Here is a 23,291-nt window from a genome sequence, read left to right on the forward strand (position 1 = left end):
CCTAAGCCATTCTACTACACCAACATCCTCTGTCTAGTTCCCATACAATGCACTACCATTTCGAACTGCAATGAAAAGACACTTTTCCCACAAAAAAAAAAAAAGAAAGAAAGAAATACAGAAATGCAGTGTTTTTTTAGGACTTTATTTACATTTATCATCCTCACCTCTCTCAAGTGAGGCCAGGCCAACGGCCACACCACAATTTGCCCACATTTAATGAATGATTCAGGAAATCAAAACTGCTGGTGAAAATTTTGCACCCCACTTAAACCAAATTTCATTTACAGGCACAGAAAAACCACGACGCTAAAACCTGGAAATGACTGTGAAAAGGTTATTAGCAAGCATGACATGAGATGAGGATGGATTAGAAAAGAGAAGAGGCCAGAGATGCCAGTGGGACGTACAAATAGTTGTTTCGGTTAAAATAGGCTTTGTACTAAACAAAATGGCATCAAACGTCTCCAAATCACTTAGGAATCACAAAACAATAAACAGCAAAACACAATTATAAATGGAACGGCAGAATAAGCATCACAAGGCGCAGTGACGCGAATGAGACGGACTGCGCAACAAGCATTTTTAACACACGATTGACAAGCAAAACTGCCGTTTCAACAACGATGTGGGTTTTCGTACGAGTAATCGCAACAAAAATACCTACTAATTCATTTCTCCACCAAATGCGAGATTAAAAAAAAAAAAAAAAAAAAAGGCACCTCATATGTCCCTCTCATCAGAAAACATCATTAGAAAACAAGCATCTACATCATACAGGTTAATTCAACAATGTATACTTTTGTTGAACAAGACATTTGCTGCAAACGCTTTGCGCTAATCATCATTCAAGACAGGGCCGAAAAGTTTCGCGGCCGATCAAACAAAACGCAGTTATTGGTAATACAAAAACTGGCAGCAAAAAAAAAAAAAAAAGGACAGACAGTTACGATCACTCAGAAACAGTTTGCTTCTGACAGCAAATGGGGCAGTAATTATAAGGCATGCGCTAAGGAAGCTTAAAATCGCAACAATAATCACAAAGTTATGCGTCACTCGATTGAGAATGAGTAGGATTAAGCTAAGCCGATTAATTACGCATGATGCATTCACCAAAGGTAACAAGCGTTATTTTTTTTCTGCTTCGAATTATGCACAAAGCTTATGCTAGTCTGAATGGCAAGCATGATTGTAAAAGGTTGGTGCGAGCGGGGGAAAAAAAAAAAAAAAAAAAAAAAAAAAAAAAAAAAAAAAAAAGGAGTAAAAAGAAAGGAGACAATGCATACGTCACGCAACGCCCCACAATAGCAGACTTAGGCCAAAAATCAATTAAAAATTACCCTGCCTACGTAAAGGGAGAACATAATGGCGTGGCAACTTAACGATGCACTCTGCACTAATTGAATTTTCGTGAAACCGGAGTTGCCTTTGCTCAAAGCCTCGTCATTAAGGAATCAACACTCCAGCAAGCACTCCGATGAAGTAAAACCCCACTGATGCCCCGATCCAGATGATGCGAGCCCGATGATTGATCTCTCACACACAAGTGCTCACGAGGCACCCGGCGTGCTTTCAAACTTGAGCGCCAGTCTGGACCTGCGTGATTTCGATTTCGCTTCAGAGGAAGCTCCATCATCAGACGCTGCTGACGGGCCCCTAGAAGTCCGTTTCGGCTCCAGCACAATGTCAGCCTCGGGAGATGGCTGCAGAACTGGCTTGGGAACGGGCTTTGTCTCTGGCTCTGGCTCCACTTTCGCAGCAGGCTTCGGAGTGGGCTTCGCAGTCTGTTTTGAAGGCGCTGCTACTCCCTTCAACGCAACCCCGTTTGAGGACTCCTTCTTCATGGGTGATTTCGATCCATTGGCTCCTGCACCTGGCTTTGAGGACTTCCGCATCACCTGGCATGTGCGATGATGAGAGACATATGATCTGTTTCAGAAGCTCCCTTTGCTACTTTTAACGAAGTTTCACCTTGTTACAACGTAACAGGATATAACGAAGTAAATGAAATTCCCCTTGAAATCTCCATAGGGAGCCATGCATTTGAAACCTCAACAAAGTAAAGCTGTCCTGTCAACGGATATAATAACCTCGTTGAATAGATCTGCTAGCAACAGATATTTGGATACAACATACCGATTTGCGATGCTTGGTTGGTCTTCCTATCTGTGCCATTGTTTACACTTCCTTTACTGCAGATTCTGTTACAACATACACACGGATATAACAGACCAGTTTAAAAGATCAGCAAGTCCATCTTTGCACCTCTACAGTGGACTTTCCATAGGATTTACAATTTAACAATATTATCGTGCAACAGATCAAATGCTTACGTATGAAAGTTACCATTATTATAACAAAAAAATGTATGCCCCTATACAATATAGATGGCTAAATCTCCAGGCTTTGTAATGAGACCTTCACGTGCCCTTTGTTTGTATTCATGTGTAGACAATGGAAATGCAAGTGTCAGTGGAAAAAGTAAAAGAGTATTAATAGTAGTACAAGTGAACGAAAAGGTTGATAGGGTGCCATACTACAGGAGCCCAGCAAATGTAAGAAGACTCATGCGTGTGATTTTGTGACGGGCTTCACAGTGTCGCAAGAGGATGAAACCGCCGAAAACATCCTGAAGGTACGCGGACACAGCACCGAGTGTCGCCTGGTGGGCTAGTTAGTGTTTAGACATTCCGCACAGCAATAGGACGTAAAGAAAAGACGCAGACACAGCGCTGTTGCTGTGCATGAAGGATGTTTAAATACCAACTAGCCCACCAGTCAACACTCGTCAACTGCATCCCGAAGGTTTGTTGGCCTAAAAGGAGCCATGAAGAGAAAACACAAGTTTGGTTCATTCAAAAGATTGCTTCGTTAGAATCATACTGACACCACTTTTAACGTAAACTTCGCTCAAACAAGCTACATAATTAGGAAAAAAGGGAATGGCCATGCGACCTACCAGCTCATTTCCCGCAACAGAACCTATGATGTCATTTGAGCCAGCTCTGCGATTGGCGGAGGCCGGCAGAAGCAGACGCAAATTAGGTAGAGCTTACAAACTAGCCGAACGAGCGATTTGCGCTTAAATTTAGGGCACATTCTTTACAAAGCAATAAGAATGATGGGACAAACAGTGGAAGTTACGAAAGCACATGTAAACATAGAAGTACTGATGCGTACTGCTGTTCGTACTGCGCACAGCATGCTTGGTTTAGCTACAAAGAACTACGGGGCTTGGGGTTGTCTCAGACGACACTGGCCGATTGACGCAAGCAACGGTGTCTTACGTGACCCCATTTGTCGAGCGAGCACTGTTTCAGGGAACAAATATTTTCCCCCAGAACAAAAACAAGCCAGGTTTAAATACGAGCAAAAACAAACCAAACGCTTGCCACGGTATGGTGGCGCCATCTAGGTTCGGGTAACGTAAAGAAACGCGGGAACAAACCAACAACGCTGTACAGGGCGGAGACAACCTTTGAACGGTCCCGTGCCGCCGCAATTGGGCCAACGGGCTCAACGCGTTATTCTTTTCGTTTCCCACGAGACCTAGCAACGCGAAACAGACAATATGATTCAAACTTCTTCAGTAAACCGCGTTGCGGCGATAATTTTAGCGCGGTTTTGACACAATGACTTGCTTCGGTGGCGAGCGAGCGACCCAAAATGGCGGCGCCAGCGTATACGTGTCTGCACCCTGTACGGCGGATGCGTGAATGAAGGTATTCTAGGCTGCAGAGTGGTCGGTTCCTGTGATGTCATTGCAGACCCCGAAAACAAACGATTTAGCAGGAGAATCAAAATTTTAACCTAAATTGTTTAATTTCTCAGTGAATAAAGCATCGTTTGTATCCGGACAAGCGCTGGGGGCACTATAAAACACGAAATCTTCCGAATAAAACCAACTTGCATTTTCTCTTCATGGCTCCTTTAAGGGGAGACGTGGCAAGTGAAACTATTTTTGTTAATTATGGACCAAATTTAGTGAAAAGAGGAGATTTTATGTAGTTAACTAACCTAATAGCAAAACTTAAATCAGTTTAAAAATATCTTCTATACTTTTTGAGTTACCAGTCTAATTACCTTCCCAGAGCTGTCACAAGATTAATTAATTGACCAATTAGGCAAGAACTCAACAAGATTTTTATGTCAGCATCACCAGGAAGGTCAATTCTGTGCAAGGAAGCTATTTGATTATTGCTTTATTTCCTTTAGGTATCCAAAAAGAAAGAAAGAAGATTCACTTTTTCTTTGACATGAGACTACAGTCGAACCCCGCTACAACGAACGCCGCTTCAACGAAATTTCCGCTTCAACGAAATATTTCCAATTCCCCGTCAGCCAGCCATAGAAGTCCATGCAACAAAGTCCTCGCCACAACGAACCATTTGTCAGGCTTGCTTTCGCTTCAACGAAATTTTCTATGATTTGGGCTGGGTTTGAACAATTATTTTACAATAAAATAAGCATAGCGCCAGCTATCTGTAACTTTTTATACATTCAGGACGCTTAGTTCCACCGAAAACATGCGCGGTGCGGCCACACCGCCACAAAAAAAAAAAAAAAAAAAAAAAAAAAAAAACTCATAGGCGGACGCCATTGTTTGATGGTGATAACGATGTGGCTGGCCGTCTTTACGTGAGGCGCAGGCCCGGTTCGCCAAGCCGGAGCTACAGCCAATCCGTATCCAGTTGAAATCGCACAAATGTGCTCCGCTGCTGGCGCGGCGCCGTCATGTATGCGTTGTGAGCAGCTGTCCTTGCCGTTTTCCTTCTACCATTCTTAATAGCCAAGAGCAAAAATCATGTTTGCGTGTTCGGTCTTGAAGCCAAGTCATCCTATCTTAGTTATGAGCGCGCAGTTGTGTTAAATGCAAGCGCGCGCGTATAACCTGCCAAGGTCAGTAGCTGCCGCACAGTGTCAGATAAGATAACGGCACTGCTCCTGCTACAAGTGAGAGGGGGGCTTCCGACGGCCTAGCAGCTATCTGCAAGTAATCAGCTCGGTGGACACGCCTTGTTGTACAGCAATACGTTTTGCGCCTGCATTTCTTCACCCCACTCCGCAACACGTTCTTCGCGTGCAGTGAAAGAACAGATAACCGTTGGTATGTTTGTTATCCGAATAAACATGACGTTATTGCGCGTCACTCCTTTTTCTAAACATTGTATTATGCTGCCAATGATGCGGAAGCATACGGGGCTATTTTTCTGGCCTTTCCGTGGTGTGTTGCGGCAGATTTCGCCTCAACGAATTTTCGCTTCAACGAAATTTTTCGCACGTCCCGTCAATTTCGTTGTAGCGAGATTCGACTGTATTTCTGATTTCGAAAGGAAGGTGAAACTTTTCTCATTATTTCTTTAGGCCTACAGGATATAATGCAATAATCTAACAGCTTCCTTGCACACAATACACATTTCTGATCCCGCTGACACAAAAATCTAGTTGACTAATTGCCTAATTAGTTAATTATGCTGATTGCAAGCTTCAGGTAATTAGTCTTCTAACTTAAAAATATAGAAGGTAGCTTTAATCTGATTTCAGTATTTTTGTTAGAATGGTTAATTACATAAACGCGCCTAATTTGATTCAATTTGGTCCGTAAATAAAAAAGTCGTTTAACTTGCCACGTCCTTAAAGGAGCCATGAAGAGAAAATACAACTTCGTTTAATTTGAAAGAACTAGGATTCAGTATCTCACTCAGCTCCATTAGAGCCACAAAAGATGTTTTTTTAACGAAAAAAGCAAGAAGTATTTAAAAACTTTCAAATTTTGAGCCACAGTGACGTGTTATGAGCAGGAATGACGTCATACGAGCCAACAATATAATATAATTTTCAGTGCGTTAACTGCACGTTAGCATTCAAGTGATGCGGTCAAATGGAACTAGAGGCCCCATTACAGACGTCTAGTCATGTGTCGTCGCGACAGGTCAGTTAGGCGGCCGCCAATCGCACAAACAAGGTTCCGTGACGTCATAGAAAAGTTGCGGGAAATTGGCTAAGGGGTCGCGACTGCTTCACACGTTTTGTTTAATATCTCCGTTAATTGTTTAAAGATTGTGATGATATTGGTATCATTGTTATCAGGACTGAGCAGTCTTTATAATAAACCCAACTTGTATTTTGTCTTCATGGCTCCTTTAAATAGCAACCTGTTTCAGCTGAAACTGAATCTTAAAATTACCGGCATACTTTTATTGTTTGACTAGCCCACGGCAGGGTGGGCTAATAATAATAAGGCCACGGTGGTGGGAGCCTCACCTGGGTGGGCACGAATGCGTTGGCCGCAGCCGAGAGCTGGTGTTCGGGGAAAGAGGCTGTCCGCGGGGGGTGCAGCTCCGAGTGGTTCACGTGGCGGCCATGGGCCCTTGGGTATGGCGGCTGCTGCTGTTGGCCCTGGCGCTGCGCTGGAAGCTGCTGCTGCCAGCCGTGGCCGTCCCTCTGGGGAGACCTGCCACCGGCTGGGTTCGGGAACCGCAGCAAGCTGTCTGCCGATGGCTGCAGCCTGTAGGGCTCCTGTTCCTGCTGGTACTGCGCAAAATGGAATGGCGAAGGGAAAAAGGCAATTCAAACTCGATGAGTTTCCACCGTGACTAGCTACACTCCGAACCTTCCAAAGCCATGCTTGATGGGACTGCTTCTGCCTAGTCTCGTTTCTGGCCCGGCCACTAGGAGTGTGTGTGCACAAGTGCTTTTATTGAGCGGTCGACAGCATTGCAATCCATCGATTTAGATGGTTTTGGATAAATAAAGAACAGTTGTTGTACAACTGAAATTCCTGGGCAACTGTCTTTTTTCACTGTTCAAACGAGTGAAGACAGGTTACTCTGCCTTTCCGGTTAGATAAATGTGTGGCTCTTTCTGTTGTGGTGTACATAGTGCATGCTTGCATATGGAATCGTAATGGAAAAGAAGAAGGATCAGCTTCCCGTGTCAGCGACCTAACCAGTCACCGAACCGAAGTGGACCCTATTGTGCGAGCGGCAGAGGTTATTTCTGGGCATGATTAACGAAGGAAGCATTGTGGGATAAATTCAAGAGGTCCGAAATCCCACAGGAGTTTTGCGTTTTTTTTTTTTTTTCTCATCACAGTGTGAATTCTGAATGAAATATGAAAGCTTTACAGCCACGAAATATTACGAAGAGGAGAAAGTAAATTTTTTTAATAGCAGAGCTGTAAGTTCCGCTACATAGCATTACCAGAAAAAACCCAAAGAAGACCGAGTGCACGCGAGCGTGCGCCTCGTGGATGGCAGCGACAAGTGCCCCGCCTTAGTGATAGGAAAATCGAGGAATCCCTGCTTTTTTCGTGGTGCCGCGAGGGTGACAGTTCACTGCTGTCACAACAGGAAAGCGTGGACAATGGGTGAACTTTTCCGTCAGTGGCTGGTCGAGTTCAACGGAGGACGCAGCGCGAAGGCGAGAAGGTGGCGTTGGCGCTCGGCAACTGCGCCAGCCTAGAAGCTGTAGAACATGGAAATTGCAACCAATGGATGCAGGAGCAATTGCGTGCTTCAAGGCACTGTAGCGGTGCTGTGTTTTAGATGCAGAGCATCTGATTCACTCGCCTTGTCCCTCCGGCGGCGGCGGCGGCGTCGTCGTCATCGTCGTCGGCGTTGTCCACCCCTCCCCCATTCTCCTCGCCGCGCCAGCTGCGCTCTCCGCCGCTCACCCCCTCTCCTCTCCGATAGCGAACACTCTCTCGCGAGGGGCATTGGATTGGATTCGATTGGATTGGCTTGGATTTGGATTGGATCGGATTAAAGTGGATTGTGTTGGATTGTGTTGCGTCATAGCCGCGGCACGTTGCGGCATAGCCGCGGCAGACGCGCTGGGGCCGGCGCATGTGCAGTACTCTCTCTTCCGCGCTTTCCTCTCCTTCGGGCGCGCTGCGCATATAACCGGTGTGCCGTTCTCCGGCGAAGCAACCTCCACGCTTGGCTCAGACACCTAGAGTCCACGCCGCTTTACAAGTACGCCAACGTCGTCATCGACTGGAACCGGCTTACGCAGTCCCCTCAACGTTATGCGCGCTATAAAACGCGGTTCCTTCGCCGCTCCGCCTATGCGTCGCATCTACACAGGGGTTCCCGCGAGGGGAGGTGGGAGTTTTTTGAGCAGGCTAGTGCTGAACCTGGACATCTCTGTACAAGAACGCCGTTAAGGTGCCGCTCCTGATGGCCGTGCGGTTCATTTCAGAAGTCGGCTCCCTCCACCGTCGTGAATTGCTCCTGGAAAGCAGGCTTTGCTGGGGATTCCAGTGAGGTGGAAGCGGAAGGTCGCGACACTCCTGCCGACACAGAAATGACCGAACTCTGGTTGGCTGTGAAGAATGGTGATGGCGGCGTGTCGGGACTTGAGTTTTTGCATGTCCACAATGCAGTCGCAACAAATGAGGATCTCACTGACAAGGCAATTGTCACTGCAGTCACCGGCGCGTGACGACGACGAGGAACCAGAAACCATGCAGGTTTTGTCCCATCAGGAAGCGTTACAAATGATTGACTCCCTGCGCGATTTCGCCTTTGCGAAAAACCTGCTCGGCCACGCGCAGAAGTTGGACGCTTTGCAAAAGGATATCTGCAAGGTTGCCAGTAACCAGTTGAAGCTGACTGCCTATGGCTTTCTACCTGCTACGAAGTGAAATGTGTAAGCAACTTTCTGCTCATTAAGTGCTCTTATCAGTCACCTTCCCCTCATTAAATGCTCGTCATGGCTTTCTTTGGTATTTCTAGCATAACCCAGTTATTACAAAAATTGGTCATCACAACATTTTCATGGCACTTCCATAAGTGGATTCGACTGTACTATGATAGGCTAGTCACTGCATGTTCGCCACAGCCGCAATCTCTGCTACAGTACAGGCTCAACAAAGGTGTCGTATAGCGACACAGGTTTTCTGTTTCAAAAATTTCTTTGCACATTGCACCGTAGTCACGGCAAATGCCAAAGGAAGGGAAGAAAAAGCCCAGCTTTGTGGAAAGTGCTTTGGAGGCAAGTAACTTCATTGCGTGGTCGCATACTGCCTCTACCAGTTCAGCGAGTGCAGCCAACAAGAGGAGGTGCTCCGACACTGCACTTACGATCAGCGACGGAGGCCGTGGCACGAAGACGTTGCACGGATTGGGCCGGTGGTAGTACGGGAACTGCTGCTGCTGCTGCTGGTGCTGCACCTTGCGAGGCGAGCCCCCCGGGTGGCGCACTGGTGCCGGCATTCGCGGCATCTGCCACGACAGGGGCCCGCCACCGCCGGACAAGCGGTGCTGCTGCTGCGGCTGCGGAGGGCAGTCGTCCGGCGGCAGGGCGTTCAGCGTCTCCATCAGGTGCCGGTTGCTCTCCACAAACGAGTCAGGGATCAGCGATGCCTCGCAGCGGGGCCGCAGCTCGAAGCGCGTGCCCCGGGCAAAGCCCGGCAGTGCAGAGGGCGGCGGCGCACTGCCGAACGGCAAGGGCACGCTGGGCCGCAGTGCTGGCACTGCAAGCGGTGGAACACGGGTGAAACACACTGGGGGGGAAGCAGCTTTCCAAAACCAGCGAACCCGCAAAATGGCAAATGCGCCAGATCGAGGAGCACGCGACACATCACAGGATAGGCTGCAGACAACAGATGTAACGTGCAACAGATGAAAGCTGCCGCTTTCCCAACCACTCAGAGAAAACACTCTTTGCAATGCCAGCAGGCATATACGAACCCTGTATTTAGCAGCGCTGTGCAAGTGCTTGTCGACCATTGTAGCGAGATAAGGGCGCAATGCAACGTAGGGTCACCACGTTGCCACTGTTTATATCTTACTTTTTGTTTTGTTGTAAATACTTACTAGCATCTCCTTTTTCCACTGTACACAACGACTTCCTGCCTGTGCAAACAGAACCGCATTTGTAAAACCCACTACAAAAATGCAGTAGCGTTTGCAAAACCGTAAAAATGTCTTAGGTCCTGTGAATAAAAACACTATGCCAAGTCTGAACAAAAGTACCCACTTGCTATGTCACCTTAACCTGTGCTGGCTGAATGACTGAAGCGCCAGCTTGAAGACTGACTACCGTAAGGTTCCGAAAGAATGCCCACCCAAACTATAGAGATATCAAGTGAAAAATACGGGGTGGGTGAACTCTTGGGTTAGGTGCGAAAAACTACACAAATGTGGCCGCACCGCCAACTAAAACTGCCGAGATATCAAGCAAAAAAAAAAGCCGGACTCCCGACACTGTCTACGTTTGCGAAATGGAAACCAACAATAATGAAATGAAAAAAATGAGTTGTCAACACATACGACAGATGGGGCATTAGTTATTAACAAAGCACTGTTTTTAGCTTTCGCGGGAAGTTCGAAAATCATCGTTCTCGTTCACCCGTGAACGATGGTCTACGACGTGGTCACGAAAGATTTAATCCGATGGAGGGATGAAATAAAGAAATTTGGAAATACACTGTGGACTCGAGCAGTGCATGACAGGAACAGTTGGAAGTTAATGGGAAAGGCCTTCGTCCTGCAGTGGACCTGAGTAGGCTGATGATGATGATGATGACGACGACCAACAGACAATCAAAGAGGAGATCGAAATGCCAAGCAACTACCTCTTACAGCAAAATATGGTACAGCAAGCCACGGCCTAACACCAGTTAGTACATTAGCTCAAATGATTTATACTAGAAGGACATACACAATTAGCCCACTTATCGACTGAAAAAACAAGGCTGCAAAGGCAATATGTTGCAGCTACTGATCAGTCCCTGGGAGTTATTATTCTTCTTTCAGAGTGAATAAAACTATAACTCTGTGCCACAATCTGTGAGACAGCACTTCCATGTTCTTTTTTTATCTCACTCTTTGAAACACCATTTCAGCACTAGCGATAACGATCAAATAAAAAAATTTACCTGGTAAAGGCATCCGTATTGGCGCTTGAGAAATCGGAGGCTTCTCCTGCAGAGAGACAAGTCAAGTTGTTATGCTGTGGTACAATACAAATTCAAACGGAGCAAAGTGCCCAAAACAAACACTCGTACAAAAGCAGGCCCCCTCCCCTGATTGAGGAATGCATCTGTTACGTCGGCCGGGCCGATATAGCAGCATCTTTAGACATCATCGAGATAACAATTTTATACAAGTGTGGTTTTTTCGAGCAAGAAATGCGCCCCTGCTTTCAATGAATCAGCAAGCGCTGGCCGTGGTTTCATTTTCTAGGCGACAGAAGTTGCTTCTACGGGCCCCGATTCTGATTTTCACAAGTACAGTTTTTCAAAGGATGGCATCTAGAAAACAAAAGTTCCTGATTAAGAGAAAAACGCACCAAAGAAGAAATACCTAGGCCACGAGGTCAGTGTGTTCTGGAGTTTGAAATATAACACGCTGGAAACAGGCCAACTGGCAGTCCCTAAGGGTGACACTAAAGTTGATTGACCGATTATTAGGTTTAACGCGCCGATGCTACACAGGCGATGAGGCACGCCGTAGTGGAGGGCTCCGGATTAATTTTGACCACCTGGGGATCTTTAATGTGCGCCGAAATCTCAAACGCACGGGCATTCTTGCTTTTCGCCTCAATCAGGAAAGCGGCCACCGCGGCCAGGAATCGAACCCACATCATTGGGCTCAGCAGCACAACGCCTTAGCCACTGAGCCACCGTGACGGGGCGGTACTAAAGTGAATGTGTCAAGCCCCTACTTGTGGCGACACAGTGTAATTTAACCTGCCTGACCCTTGATTGAACTACTTAAAGTACAAAACCTTAAGTTATCTGTGACACTCAGCAGCAGAGAAAACACCCCGTGTCCTTAACTGCTGCCTTTTGAACCAGCACAGCGGCATGCCGCTGGCTTAAAACGTGGTTTGATGCCATTTCAGCCCTCGAAATTTAGATTTTCACCTTGTATATTATGGTAAACGCTAACTTAGTGTGTTTGCTCACAGGTTAAACTACATAAAAAAAATCAAAGCCCCTTTCTTAAGAGAAACATGGTTAAAACGCAAACCTTTCTCCCGTGCAACCTGAGTGAAAGCTGAAATCCGAAATCCAAACTGCTTCGGCCGCGTTGGAATGGCCCAATCGCATAGACGGCAACTTCATAACACATGGGACCCAGGTTCGATTCCGACCACGGGAAGCGTTTGTTCCGAAACGCTTCCCGTTACAAAACATTACAAAACGCTGTGCCTTTGAGGAAACCCGTCATCATCGTGTGCCCTCCCACTGTGTGAAGTTGGCTTTCCTGCAGTGAATTTGTGCATCCAGTCACCATCAGTGGGGCAAAGAAAGAAAGTTTCGCTTTAAAAGATGCTTGCCACTCCATTTATTTTCACCTCGTTGCCTAAGTGAGTGTGTCGTCATAGCCGATGCCAGCAAATCTGCGAGAAGGCTGGGTGCACGGGAAAACTGCACTTTTGAATCTATTTGTTTCGTGGAGAACCAAAACGCATTAGAACTGGCCTCAAGAATTCAGGACATGGTCTACACATCCTAGACTTTTTCATCCCACATGCCCCTGTACCTTTATCCTGCAGCAAGCTATGCTCATAGAGAAGCGTTTCCCCTCATTCAGAAATACTGCCACCGAAAATTTTACCTTGCTATTCTTTCTTAAATGACGGGGCAGTTGGAGGACCTCCCTTTTTTTTTTTTTTTTTTCCAGGTAAGATAGTACATGCAAGTCGCTATTTTCCCCTTCATTAAAACTGACTGTCACTGCTTTTCGAAATGTTGAAATCCCCGTGTGCAACAACTTTAATTACTATGCAGCTCAGCCTTTCCAGGCCTATTTTTGGCAGCCGTGAGGGGAAGGAGAGTTTGTTCACGAGCTGGCCACATGGGCTTGCCTGCGTTGCGTCCCGACATCACCCTCTCAGCTGCTGGCCTTGCTTCAATGAGGACACAAACTCTTCATACTGACGTGCAACACTGGGTCTCCTCGATTATCAGTCCAGTCCTGGATTGTCGGTGGACAGCCCGAGACACGACCCGGCAGTCGATTTTCCCATGTATTTCTGTGGGACTTCCGGTGGACCACCCAGGACTGGCAAATCGAGGATGCCCACTAAAGGACCAGGTCACCTTCAGATAACTTGGTTTCAGAAAAAATGCGACCCGCATCACCTAGGTTGCGGAAGGTTAACGAGCATGCTTATTTATTAAAGAGCTCATGATTTTTCACAAAAGCACCCACGAGGAGCACACACGGCTAAGCTGCCTAGAAGCATAACTTAAGCTGTGTTGCAGTCACCGCAAATATGACACCAGCGATCAGGCTAGTGTCTTATAATACACCTACAGTGTGGTGCCAGCAATCGGTACTTTACTTCGAAATTGTTTTTCAGCCAAACCGTTCCGGCGAAACATCCAACTCTGCGGTACAACCGCGCCATTGGACAAAGGTGTAAGAAGTGATGGTTTTGCACCTCGAGTGACGCAGGAATGTTGCCAACCATGGCTGCAGCCAGCGACCAGTAATATGTCACGTGCTGAACGGCACTTCATTCCATATCGCAACGCGACGAAGAAGCTTGAGGGGCTTACGTTCCAATCCCGAAAGATGAGTGGCAGTTATGTTTTGGAGCAAGGTGGGTACGAGTTCTTTCAATTTCACCAAAATTCAGCCAGGTTTAGCAGAGTTAGCTTCTTGGCGCAGCAGTTTCCCCCACTATCAACCCTCTGGGGTTTAACACTTTTACCTTCTTTCCGGCCGTCCTGGTTCGAAACTATTCCCGATTTCTGGCGCCGCAAAGAGAAAGCACAAACTGTGCAAGAAAAACTCACAGGATATCTATTTTTTCTCTTACATCTCATGCATTTTGCTTGCAATTCCTTCACCCATATTTGAGCAGCGTGTGAGACCGCTCGAAGCATTCTCCTAAATGCAGGCCAGGGTTGTTAGCCAGGTTTTGCATAATACAGTTGAACCTCGTTATAAAAGACATGGATATAAGAGACAATCGGGTATAAGAGACACAATTCACCCACATGGTTGGCTGCCCTATCTTTTCCATTAAATTGACTTCTTTTATAACAGACATCGGATGTAGGAGATTGGTTATAAGGGACAAGTCATCCCTGAACAACAATCTCACAACAATCAACAATCTCGCTTGTAACAGACATTTTAACTTCACATGCAGTGCCACCAGTCACTAATTGCAGTTGCTTCCATTGTGGAAACACAGGTGGATGACAGACACCTGCAGTCGCTATTTATTATAACTTCAGCAAACACACAGTGGTTCAGTCAGCTATGAAATGACGATGACAATGGAAATGCAGCTTACAGAAGTGGTTGAATCTTACTGCCATCCATTGGAGCGCGACCGCACATGCAGGCTCTCCCACTCGCGTAGCTCCCAATCAAGAACCACTGCAGATGTTGAGTCCTGCAAGCGTAATGAATAGCCTGAGCACACAGCGGAAGAAGCTGTGCGCTCTGGCTATTCATCAGGCCTGTGAACTCAACATCTACGATTCATCTTCCAGAAACAAGGAAAGGGAAAAAAGCTCATAGAATTGGTTGTAAAAAACAGTAAATACAGTCATGAAGCTAGCAAACAAAGATTCAGAACTGTTTCATAAATTCTGGGGGCCAAACATAAATTACCTAGAATGAATCTTTTGCAACATGCTTTAGTGTTCTTTTGAGCTTATTTTAGTCATATAGTGCCTGCATTGAAATAGGGGTTGATCAGTAAGTGAAAACTGCTTATAAGAGACATCTCATATAAGAGACAGAAACTGCTCCCCAGTACGTGTCTCTTATAAAGGGGTTCAACTGTAATACAGTTTCCCTCCTGCTTCCTTCTGTTTTTATATTGTTATAAAACAGCACATGTGATGGAGGCACGTAATTATCTTCCTCACTGCAGTCATCACCACCACATTCCCCACCATAAAATGCACGCGATGAGGAAGCCTCAGCGAACAGCGCGGACACGAAAACGTTCTGGGATCCAGAAGACCTGTGCTACACCCTTGTGCAAAAAGAAGTAAACTTCAAAAAAGTTCACTGATCCCTCAAGAGATGGTGCACCATGTATACAAAGCACACGAGCGCATCGCAGTGAGAAAAACCGCGAAATTTAAAGGAGCCATGAAGACAAAATACAAGTACGGTTTATTAAAAAGGCGGCTTAGTCCCGATAACAATGACACTATATCATCGCAATCTTCGAACAAATAACGGAGATATTAAAGAAAACATGTGAAGCAGTCGCGACCCCCTAGCCTATTTCCCACAACTTTTCTATGACATCACAGAACCTTGTTTGTGCGATTGGCGGCCACCTAACTGACCTGTAGCGACGACACGACTGGACGTCTGTAATGGGGCCTCTAGTTCCATTTGACCGCATCATTTGAATGCTAACGTGTAGTTAACGCACTGAGAATTATGTTTTATTGTTGGCCCTTATGATGTCATTCTTGCTCATAACACGTCACTGTGGCGCAAAATTTGAAAGTTTTTAAATACTTCTTGCTTTTTTTTTTTTCATTAAAAAAACGTCTTTTGTGGCTGTAATGGAGCTGAGTGAGATACTGAATCCTAGTTCTTTCAAATTAAACGAAGTTGTATTTTCTCTTCATGGCTACTTTAACCTTGGACACCCAAGTCAGGCAGAACCCAACAGCGGACCGCTACGGCTGTGTTAGTTTTCGGGCAGGGCCTGATAACGGACCACAAAGGGTTAATAGCAATGACACACAGCTGGATCCAAGGGTTCCGTAAGGAAGCCACCGTGCAATATAAGCCACAACTGGATACACCAAGAAAGCCGGGTTGCCCTGAATTCGAGCTCCCACGTGTGTGATAAAAAATATGCAGGTACGATGATTACAATGCAGGTACGATGATTACGATGCAGGTACGATGTTTACGATGATGTCACAGGCTGTAGTTACCATTCAGGCAAAGCAAATGTGAAACAACCCACTGCCATGCACTGAAGCAGCCATGCAAGAGTACAGACATCCGCTGGCAAGAAAGTACGGGAGACAGAAAAAGAAGGACTCACATCGAGGAACGCTAGTGCTTGCTGAGCTGCATCATGCAGTGCAGACTTCTGGTTATCCATGCAGGCGCTGGCAAATTTTTTCCCATTCGGAAGGCTCACAAACGCCTTGAATTTCTTGGGAGGCTGCAAGAGACGGATGGGCCTTCCGATTACAGCGGCTCAAGGATGGAATCGCATGTCTCCATAATAGCCGCAGCAATAGGCACTGACCTGCTATACATTCTCCTACTGTTATTCATTTAGGCCTCTCTACAGACACAATGCCCAATAATTTATTAGGCCTAGACAAGTTACATTATAAAATGCGGGGCACTGCATGTATAAAAAGCTATATTTGTTACATTAATAACCATGCATTAATTACGGCAACAAACCAGTTGCCTATTATCTAGCCGTTTTTGCATATTAAGTAACACCACAGGCCTGGTTGGGACTTTTCACGTTGTAATTACTAGAACCACTAGTGTGTTTACTATGTGAGCAAAAAATGCTACCACAGTGCGAACAACGAACAACAGACACTTATAATAAAAAAATGCACAGGGAAAACAAGACAGCCAGCTTCTCTAATGCAATTATTTAAAAAGCAAGATCTAGTGGTGTGCAAACATTTCAGCATTTGATAAGATGCTCAAACAGGCTTCGCTACACAATTTGATTTGGCACAAAACTTGAAGGCATCTGAAGTGCTTGGCTTTTCCGCATGACGCTGAAATTGTGCAAAAACAAGACCACAAGCGTTAAGCAGGAACATTTAGTTGCAAATGGGATGCCAAACAAAGCGAGGGTATATAATCTTACCACACACAACCCTGCATAGCTGTGCCAAATGCCAATTCAACTGCAAGGCTGCATCCCGCAAAAACGAGCCTCCCATTAGTTTGACTGGCAGCAAGCAAGGATTCATATGAGCGTGCAAGAATGCAAGCTTTAGCGAGCAGGCAACTACCAAATAGACACGAGCAGGCAGGCTGGCAAACAGGTGAACACGCAGGCAGGTGGGGAAGGAACGAGCGCACGGGCATGGGCACACAAGGTTTCAATATTAGTCCTCCCTAAATGCTTATCGCATCTTGCATCTAAATGACTCATAAAAACGAATCAATTGGATCGCATCTAAATGAATTTACAACAACAGTAATGATAGACAGGGCTGGAGATCTTTGGGAGGGGCCTTTGTCCTGCAGTGGACACAACCAGGCTGCTGATGATGATGATGGTGATAAAATGCTTATATGTTGTACTTAAAAGAGTTCTTGGGACATCATGCACGGCACAGCTAAACCTGGAACTGACAGACAGCCCGAGCTCCTCCCTCATGAGTAACATGGCAAAACGTGAATATGTACTGCCTCATTTTCAAGAGGGGACGTGGCAAGTAAAACGACTTTTTTATTTATGTACCATATGTATTCCCATTAGGAGCATTTATGTAACTAACCGTTCTAACAACTAAACCGAAATCGGTTTAAGGATACCTTCTATACTTTTCAAGTTACAAGACTAACTAACTAGGCAAGAAGTCAACAAGATTTTTATGTCAGTGTGATTGGGAATGTCTATTCTGTGCAAGGAAGCTGTTGGATTATTGCATTAGTATATTCTTTAGCCATATAAAAAAGAACAAGAAAAGTTTCACTTTCCTCTTGAAATCAGAAATAATTTCATGTCAAGAAGACGGTGAAATTTCTCTCTCTCTTTATGGATACCTAAAGGAAATAAAGCAATAACCTAATAGCTTCCTTGCACAAAATGGACCTTTCTGACCACACTGACAAAAGTTTTGCTGAGTTCTTGCCTAATTAATTAATCTTGGGGTGACTTAGAGAGGGTAGTCTCGTAACTCATAAGGTATAGGAGATATTTTTAAACTGATTTCAGTTTTGTTATTAGGATAGTTACCAACATAAATGCTCCCAATCTGATTAGATTTGGTCCATAAATAACAAACATAGTTTTACTTGCCACGTCCCCACCCTAAAGTGAGACAATCACGGCCTGTCATTGGCTGCGTAAGCGAAGTGCCGAGAGTTACTGCCCGCAAGCAACGGTTGCCAGAAAATGCCTGAACGTAGCCTTCACTTGCATGGCTGCCCTAATATACTACAGTTGAACCCCGCTACAACGAACTCCGCTTGAACGAAATTTCCGCTTCAACGAAATATTTCCAATTCCCCGTCAGCTAGCCATAGAAGTCAATGCAACAAAGTCCTCGCCATAACGAACCATTTGTCTGGCTTGCTTTCGCTTCAACGAAATTTTCGATGATTTTGGCTGGGTTTGAACAATTATTTTACAATAAAATAAGCAGAGTGCCAGCTATCTGCAACTTTTTATACATTCAGGACACTTAGTCTCAACGAAAACGTTGTGCGGTGCGCCCACACCGCCATCCAAAACAGAAAATAACTCATAGGCGGACGCCATTGTTTGATGGTGATAACGATGTGGCTGGCCGTCTTTACATGAGGCGCAGGCCCGGTTCGCCAAGCCGGAGCTACAACCAATCCGTATCCAGTTGAAATCGCACGAATGTGCTCCGCTGCTGGCGCGGCGCCGTCATGTATGCGTTGCGAGCAGCTGTCCCTGCCGTTTTCCTTCTACCATTCTTCATAGCCAAGAGCAAAAATCCTATTTGCATGTTTGGTCTTGAAGTCAAGTCATCCTATCTTAGTCGCCAGCGCGCGTTCATGTTAAATGCGAGTGCGCGTCTTGCCTGCGTCAGCTGCCATGCCCTGTCAGAGAATAAGATAACGGCACTGCTCCTGCCACAAGCGAGAGGGGGGCTTCCGACGGCCTAGCAGCTATCTGCAAGTAATCAGCTTGGTGGACAGGCCTTGTTGTACAGCAATACGTTTTGCGCCTGTATTTCTTCACCTCCCTCCGTAACGCGTTCTTTGCGTGCAGTGAAAAGACAGATAACCATTGGTATGTTTGTTATCCAAATAAACGACGTTATTGCGCGTCACTCCTTTTTCTAAACATTGTATTATGCTGCCAATGTTGCTGAAACATACGCGGCTATTTTTACTGGCCTTTCTATGGTGTGTTGGGGCAGACTTCGCCTCAACGAATTTTCCCTCCAACGAAATTTTTCGCGCGTCCCGTCAGTTTCGTTGTAGCGGGATTCAACTGTAGTTGCAAGCAACCTCATCCTGTTGAAAAGCTGCAGGGCAAAAGAGAGCAGGTGTGCTGGCCCCCACCTGTCCGTCCATCCCAACGCAGAAGTGCTCTGGCTCCGCACCCATCACTTCCTTGGTCCGTTTCACCAAGTCCTCCAGGATGCTGCAACAGGGGAATTTTTTCGTCACCACGTGCCCTTCGGGCTTCCAGCAAATCACCATGCACACACTACACAAGGCACCCAGCGGTGGACAAGGATTGCCCAAAAGGAAATGACAGACAAACACTGCTTTTTCTTCTCTCTCTTTTTGGTCTACTTCACACGCTTTCCCTGAGCAATGCTCTTCAGTGCAGAGAGACAACTCTGCCCAGGCCTTTCCCTGCAAATTCCAATTCCCCCTGTGCCACCAATAGGTACATGACCCCCTGCAGTACAAATGGGAAAGTTTGTAACACCTGGGTTTTGAACGCGAATGGAGTAGGAGTGCGTTTGAAACAATTAAACGCACTCAACAAAACAAACAATATTACAGCAAGCATGTGGCCCACTCGTACGTTGCCACAGACTAAAAAAAAAGCATGGGCGTATTTGATTTCAGTCATGGCTGAACCAGCGCCAACCAGGTATGAAGCTCTGGCTTGGACCGAATCAATGCGCAACAACAATAATCCTCTCCCCGATTATGTACTACTCCCAGGGAAAATAACAGCGCATTTTTAAAACACACTTAAAACAGAGCGACAACACGTACCTTGCCGAAGAGCTGACCGGAGTGTATTTGGCGCCCGTTTGCTCCAGCTGCTTGGCTCCTGTGGCATCCCCAACCACCCAGGAAGACATGTCACCATTTGCCGCAATTTCAGAGCACGCACACAAATGCCACATCCCCAGGGCATGGTACATGTCATGTGATTTTATTATTTTTTAACAAATCCCCCTCTCCGTTTGTTTACAGCATAACTACACAACTCTGTCGGGTATACATACACCGCACAGGCCGCACAACCACTGGCATACGTCTCAAACCACCATGCACTAGGTTACTGTCTGCAGCTACATCGGGTTAAGGCAGACTTTGCCCACTTCGAGGAGTTCCCGGAACAGACCATGGCCACCTTCAAATCACTTGGCTTTCGACAAAATTTGGCACGTGTCTTCAAGGTTGCAAAGGATTAACTAGCCTTCCTGATTAGAAAACCATTCGTTCTCATAAAAGCCTCCCCCCCTTCTTCCCCCCCCCTTCCCCCACCCCACCCCTCCCAAACACTGAAACCACATTGAGCACACACACAACAAAGCTGCACAGAAACATGGCCAATGCTGTGTTGCAGCTAGTATGTTTGCGCCTCTAACACGTAACTGGTGAGCATGTCCAATGGTTTGTCTTCTTTCCTCTGTATGTCCAGTTAGCGCAATTCTCGTAATTCATTACGCACCAACTAGCCCAACAGCACATTTTACTCCAATGGTCTATTCCGACAAGGGTGCTCGGAACTGGGTATGTTTCTTTTCCTTCCATACACTGAAGCCTGCTGCTACGGGGAGAATTGTTAGCACAGCCTTGGCTGAATTTCCCTCCTGCGCGACAGCTTTCCTGAATGTCAAGAAACTGCAGCTTTACAAATCCAGAATGCTGAGCGCTCCCTCTCTGGGCTGAATTGGGACTAGAACTGAACATTTCCCCTGAAAGAAGAAAATGCTTCAAAATGTTTCTTGTGGATGGGACGACACGGGAATGCGACAGCTTGGACGCTGTTAAGAAATATTTGACGATCAAATATACACCTCTCTGTGTTCGGGTCACAGAAGTGCTTTGGGGTAAAGTGAGGTTCACCAAGTGGAGAATCCAAGACATCTGACCACTCTCTTAAATCTCTTGCTGATGTGGGACGACGACTACTTATGCCGTACTGTGGGACGGGTGGCCCCCTTAGTGCACACAGTGCACTGCCACCGCAACGCCCCAAGTAGCCCCTCCGCTCACCCTTGAAGAGCTCGTCCAGGGAGACGGGGGTGCCCAGGTGCTGCGAGGACGGTACTTTCTCCGGGGCTGGCACCTCGCTGGGCTTCTGGGTGGCCGCCTTCTGCAGGCCGAGCCACAGCGACGCAAAGTCAGAGGTGGCAGATTCACTGGTCACCTCAGGAGCGGGGGATGCCTGAGAGGAAGCCAAAGGCACACTCATGCACAAACAGGGACACACTGCTGTCCCCAAAGCGTCACAATGCTTATTACATCTGTGGTCTCATGTTCATTATATTTCTGTAGTCTCGTGTTCATTATATCATAGCTGCACCATAAGTATTCACAAAGCTGTCACCCTTTCAAGTCGCCTAAATAACCATTTTTGCCTATGTTTCCAAACTCCGTGCCCTGTTTTCACAGAGCCAATTTTTTTCCCGCAAGGTCAGCTGTCTGGCACAATATCTTGGGATATACTGGTTCGATTTGTATCATTTTTGCTGCATTCGAAAACTTATGAACTGAACAGTGCAATAAAACCAGAAAAGTATAGAATTTCTTTTTTGCTGGCGCAAGATTTTATGCAATTGATGACCTGACATTTATGAAGTGTACAGCGTTTGCAGAAACAATGCTAAAATTACTGCTGTGGTATGGTTGCACTCCCTGGTCCTTCTAGAGCAGAAAGGGATAAAAGCTTCCGGAGTATTCCATAGGTAGACAATGAAAAAAAAATGGCCGAAATGGAGTGGCATAACATGTGGCACAACTCTAAACTCACCCCATAGACGAAAACTGACTGCATATCTGTGTTCGGGATGTTTAAATATGCTCAATGTATAAATCTTAAGCACATAGGTTAAAAAATAACAAAAATGTCCCCAAGACCAGTGTCCCCCTTAAAGGGGCCCTGAAAGGCGTTTTGAGCACACTAGCGCAATCGTTAGATTGGGTCGTCAACATCATCTGTGCCAAGTATTACTCTTTTACGCGCAGTGGAAAGCTCACACTTTTGTTGCAAAGTTTGTCTCTTTTTTCTCACCCTTTCCTTCGTGTTTTTGGACGCTGCCATCTTCACATGTCTACATCATCGATTCCCAGATGTTCGTCATGAGCTAGACATCCTGCTATTGGGCGGCTTTTTCACGCACTTCCGGCAAAGAGATGAGTCGTCTGCTCAGCGTCGGCTCGCCGGCTGATTTGCCAGCGGAGTGCCGGAGTGCTTGGACATTTTACGACAAACGAAACAAGTGTAAACAAACGCTTAACCGTTTGTATTGAATGCAACAGGGCCATAACACGACATGAATATTCTCTTACTTGAGTACGTTCCATAAAGAAAGCGTTAAAGCCCCGTGGCACTTCTTTCTTGCAATCGCAGAGAACGCCCTGAGCCGAATGCCCGGGTTTGACGCATACATTTTATTCAACTTCCAAACAATCCAGAGATGCGTTTCGAACGAACACAACGTCACAACATGCGTTGCAAGTCCGAACCGCGATTGACAGACGATGGGTTGCCTCCTCCTGCCCCTCGTAAATTCGGCACTCATCTCGCGCGCGGTTTGCGGGGACGAACAGCAAGTCACTTAACTCTGGCGCACAACCCGAGATGGCTTTTAGCCACGCACACTGCACATACCCCATGCGAGGTTGAGTCGTACGCCGCTTGAGAAAGATAATCCAGACCATGGGAAGCACTATCCACCCGCAGAAGCACAACGTCGCATTTCATCGCGAAACAAAGGCGTCCACAACACACACACCATCGCCTCCTGTAATGCCAAACGCATCTCGCACTTCCAAATAGGAGTGAGTAGTATGCCTGCAGTGCCCATATGCCGCGAGGTGGGGCCCCAAGCTGAACCGGGATCACGCAACCGTAACTGACTTCTACAGCGGTTTGTGCCTTGTTGCCAGGGCAACCGTTGTTTGATATTGTCAAAGAAATGGTGCTCGCTCCAGCGCGAGGAAGCTCAGAGCCGTGGCGGAGCATGTTTTGCCAACGTTGCCGCTCTCCACCACGCGCCGCCCCAAGCTGAACTGGCGTTTTGTGCACGGGTTCTGTATCGGTTTAAAATGTCTTTTTCACATGCCGCCGGCAGGAATTACCACCGCCACAAAATAAGACCCGGCACCAGCGGGGCCACATCTGATATGGCGCTTTTTGGATAAACAGTGCGCTGTGCATCCAAGGGAGCGAGGGCA

At 46.4% G+C, this 23,291-nt stretch overlaps 1 protein-coding gene across 2 annotated transcripts in view; it reads right to left on the reverse strand.

The window, feature by feature from the left end:
• Window positions 1–126: 126 nt before the first annotated feature.
• Pcm (5'-3' exoribonuclease pacman) overlaps window positions 127–23,291 on the reverse strand; it is a 74,036-nt gene continuing 50,871 nt past the window's right edge. The window contains exons 32-39 of one of the 2 annotated variants that reach the window (XM_077677441.1): window positions 21,108–21,279; window positions 19,875–19,932; window positions 19,203–19,284; window positions 16,000–16,122; window positions 10,886–10,931; window positions 9,087–9,478; window positions 6,265–6,534; window positions 127–1,898 (exon numbers count right to left, since the gene is read on the reverse strand). In XM_077677441.1, coding sequence (XP_077533567.1) covers window positions 1,551–1,898; window positions 6,265–6,534; window positions 9,087–9,478; window positions 10,886–10,931; window positions 16,000–16,122; window positions 19,203–19,284; window positions 19,875–19,932; window positions 21,108–21,279 — 1,491 coding nt within the window. In that variant the 3' untranslated portion in view covers window positions 127–1,550. The remainder of the gene's footprint in view (window positions 1,899–6,264; window positions 6,535–9,086; window positions 9,479–10,885; window positions 10,932–15,999; window positions 16,123–19,202; window positions 19,285–19,874; window positions 19,933–21,107; window positions 21,280–23,291) is intronic. The other variant, XM_077677442.1, reaches the window with a different exon arrangement.

This window comes from Haemaphysalis longicornis, unplaced genomic scaffold (genome assembly GCF_048455015.1).
Source record: "Haemaphysalis longicornis isolate Haplotype H1 unplaced genomic scaffold, Haemaphysalis longicornis Haplotype H1 scaffold_7, whole genome shotgun sequence".
In the NCBI taxonomy this organism is placed as follows: domain Eukaryota; kingdom Metazoa; phylum Arthropoda; class Arachnida; order Ixodida; family Ixodidae; genus Haemaphysalis; species Haemaphysalis longicornis.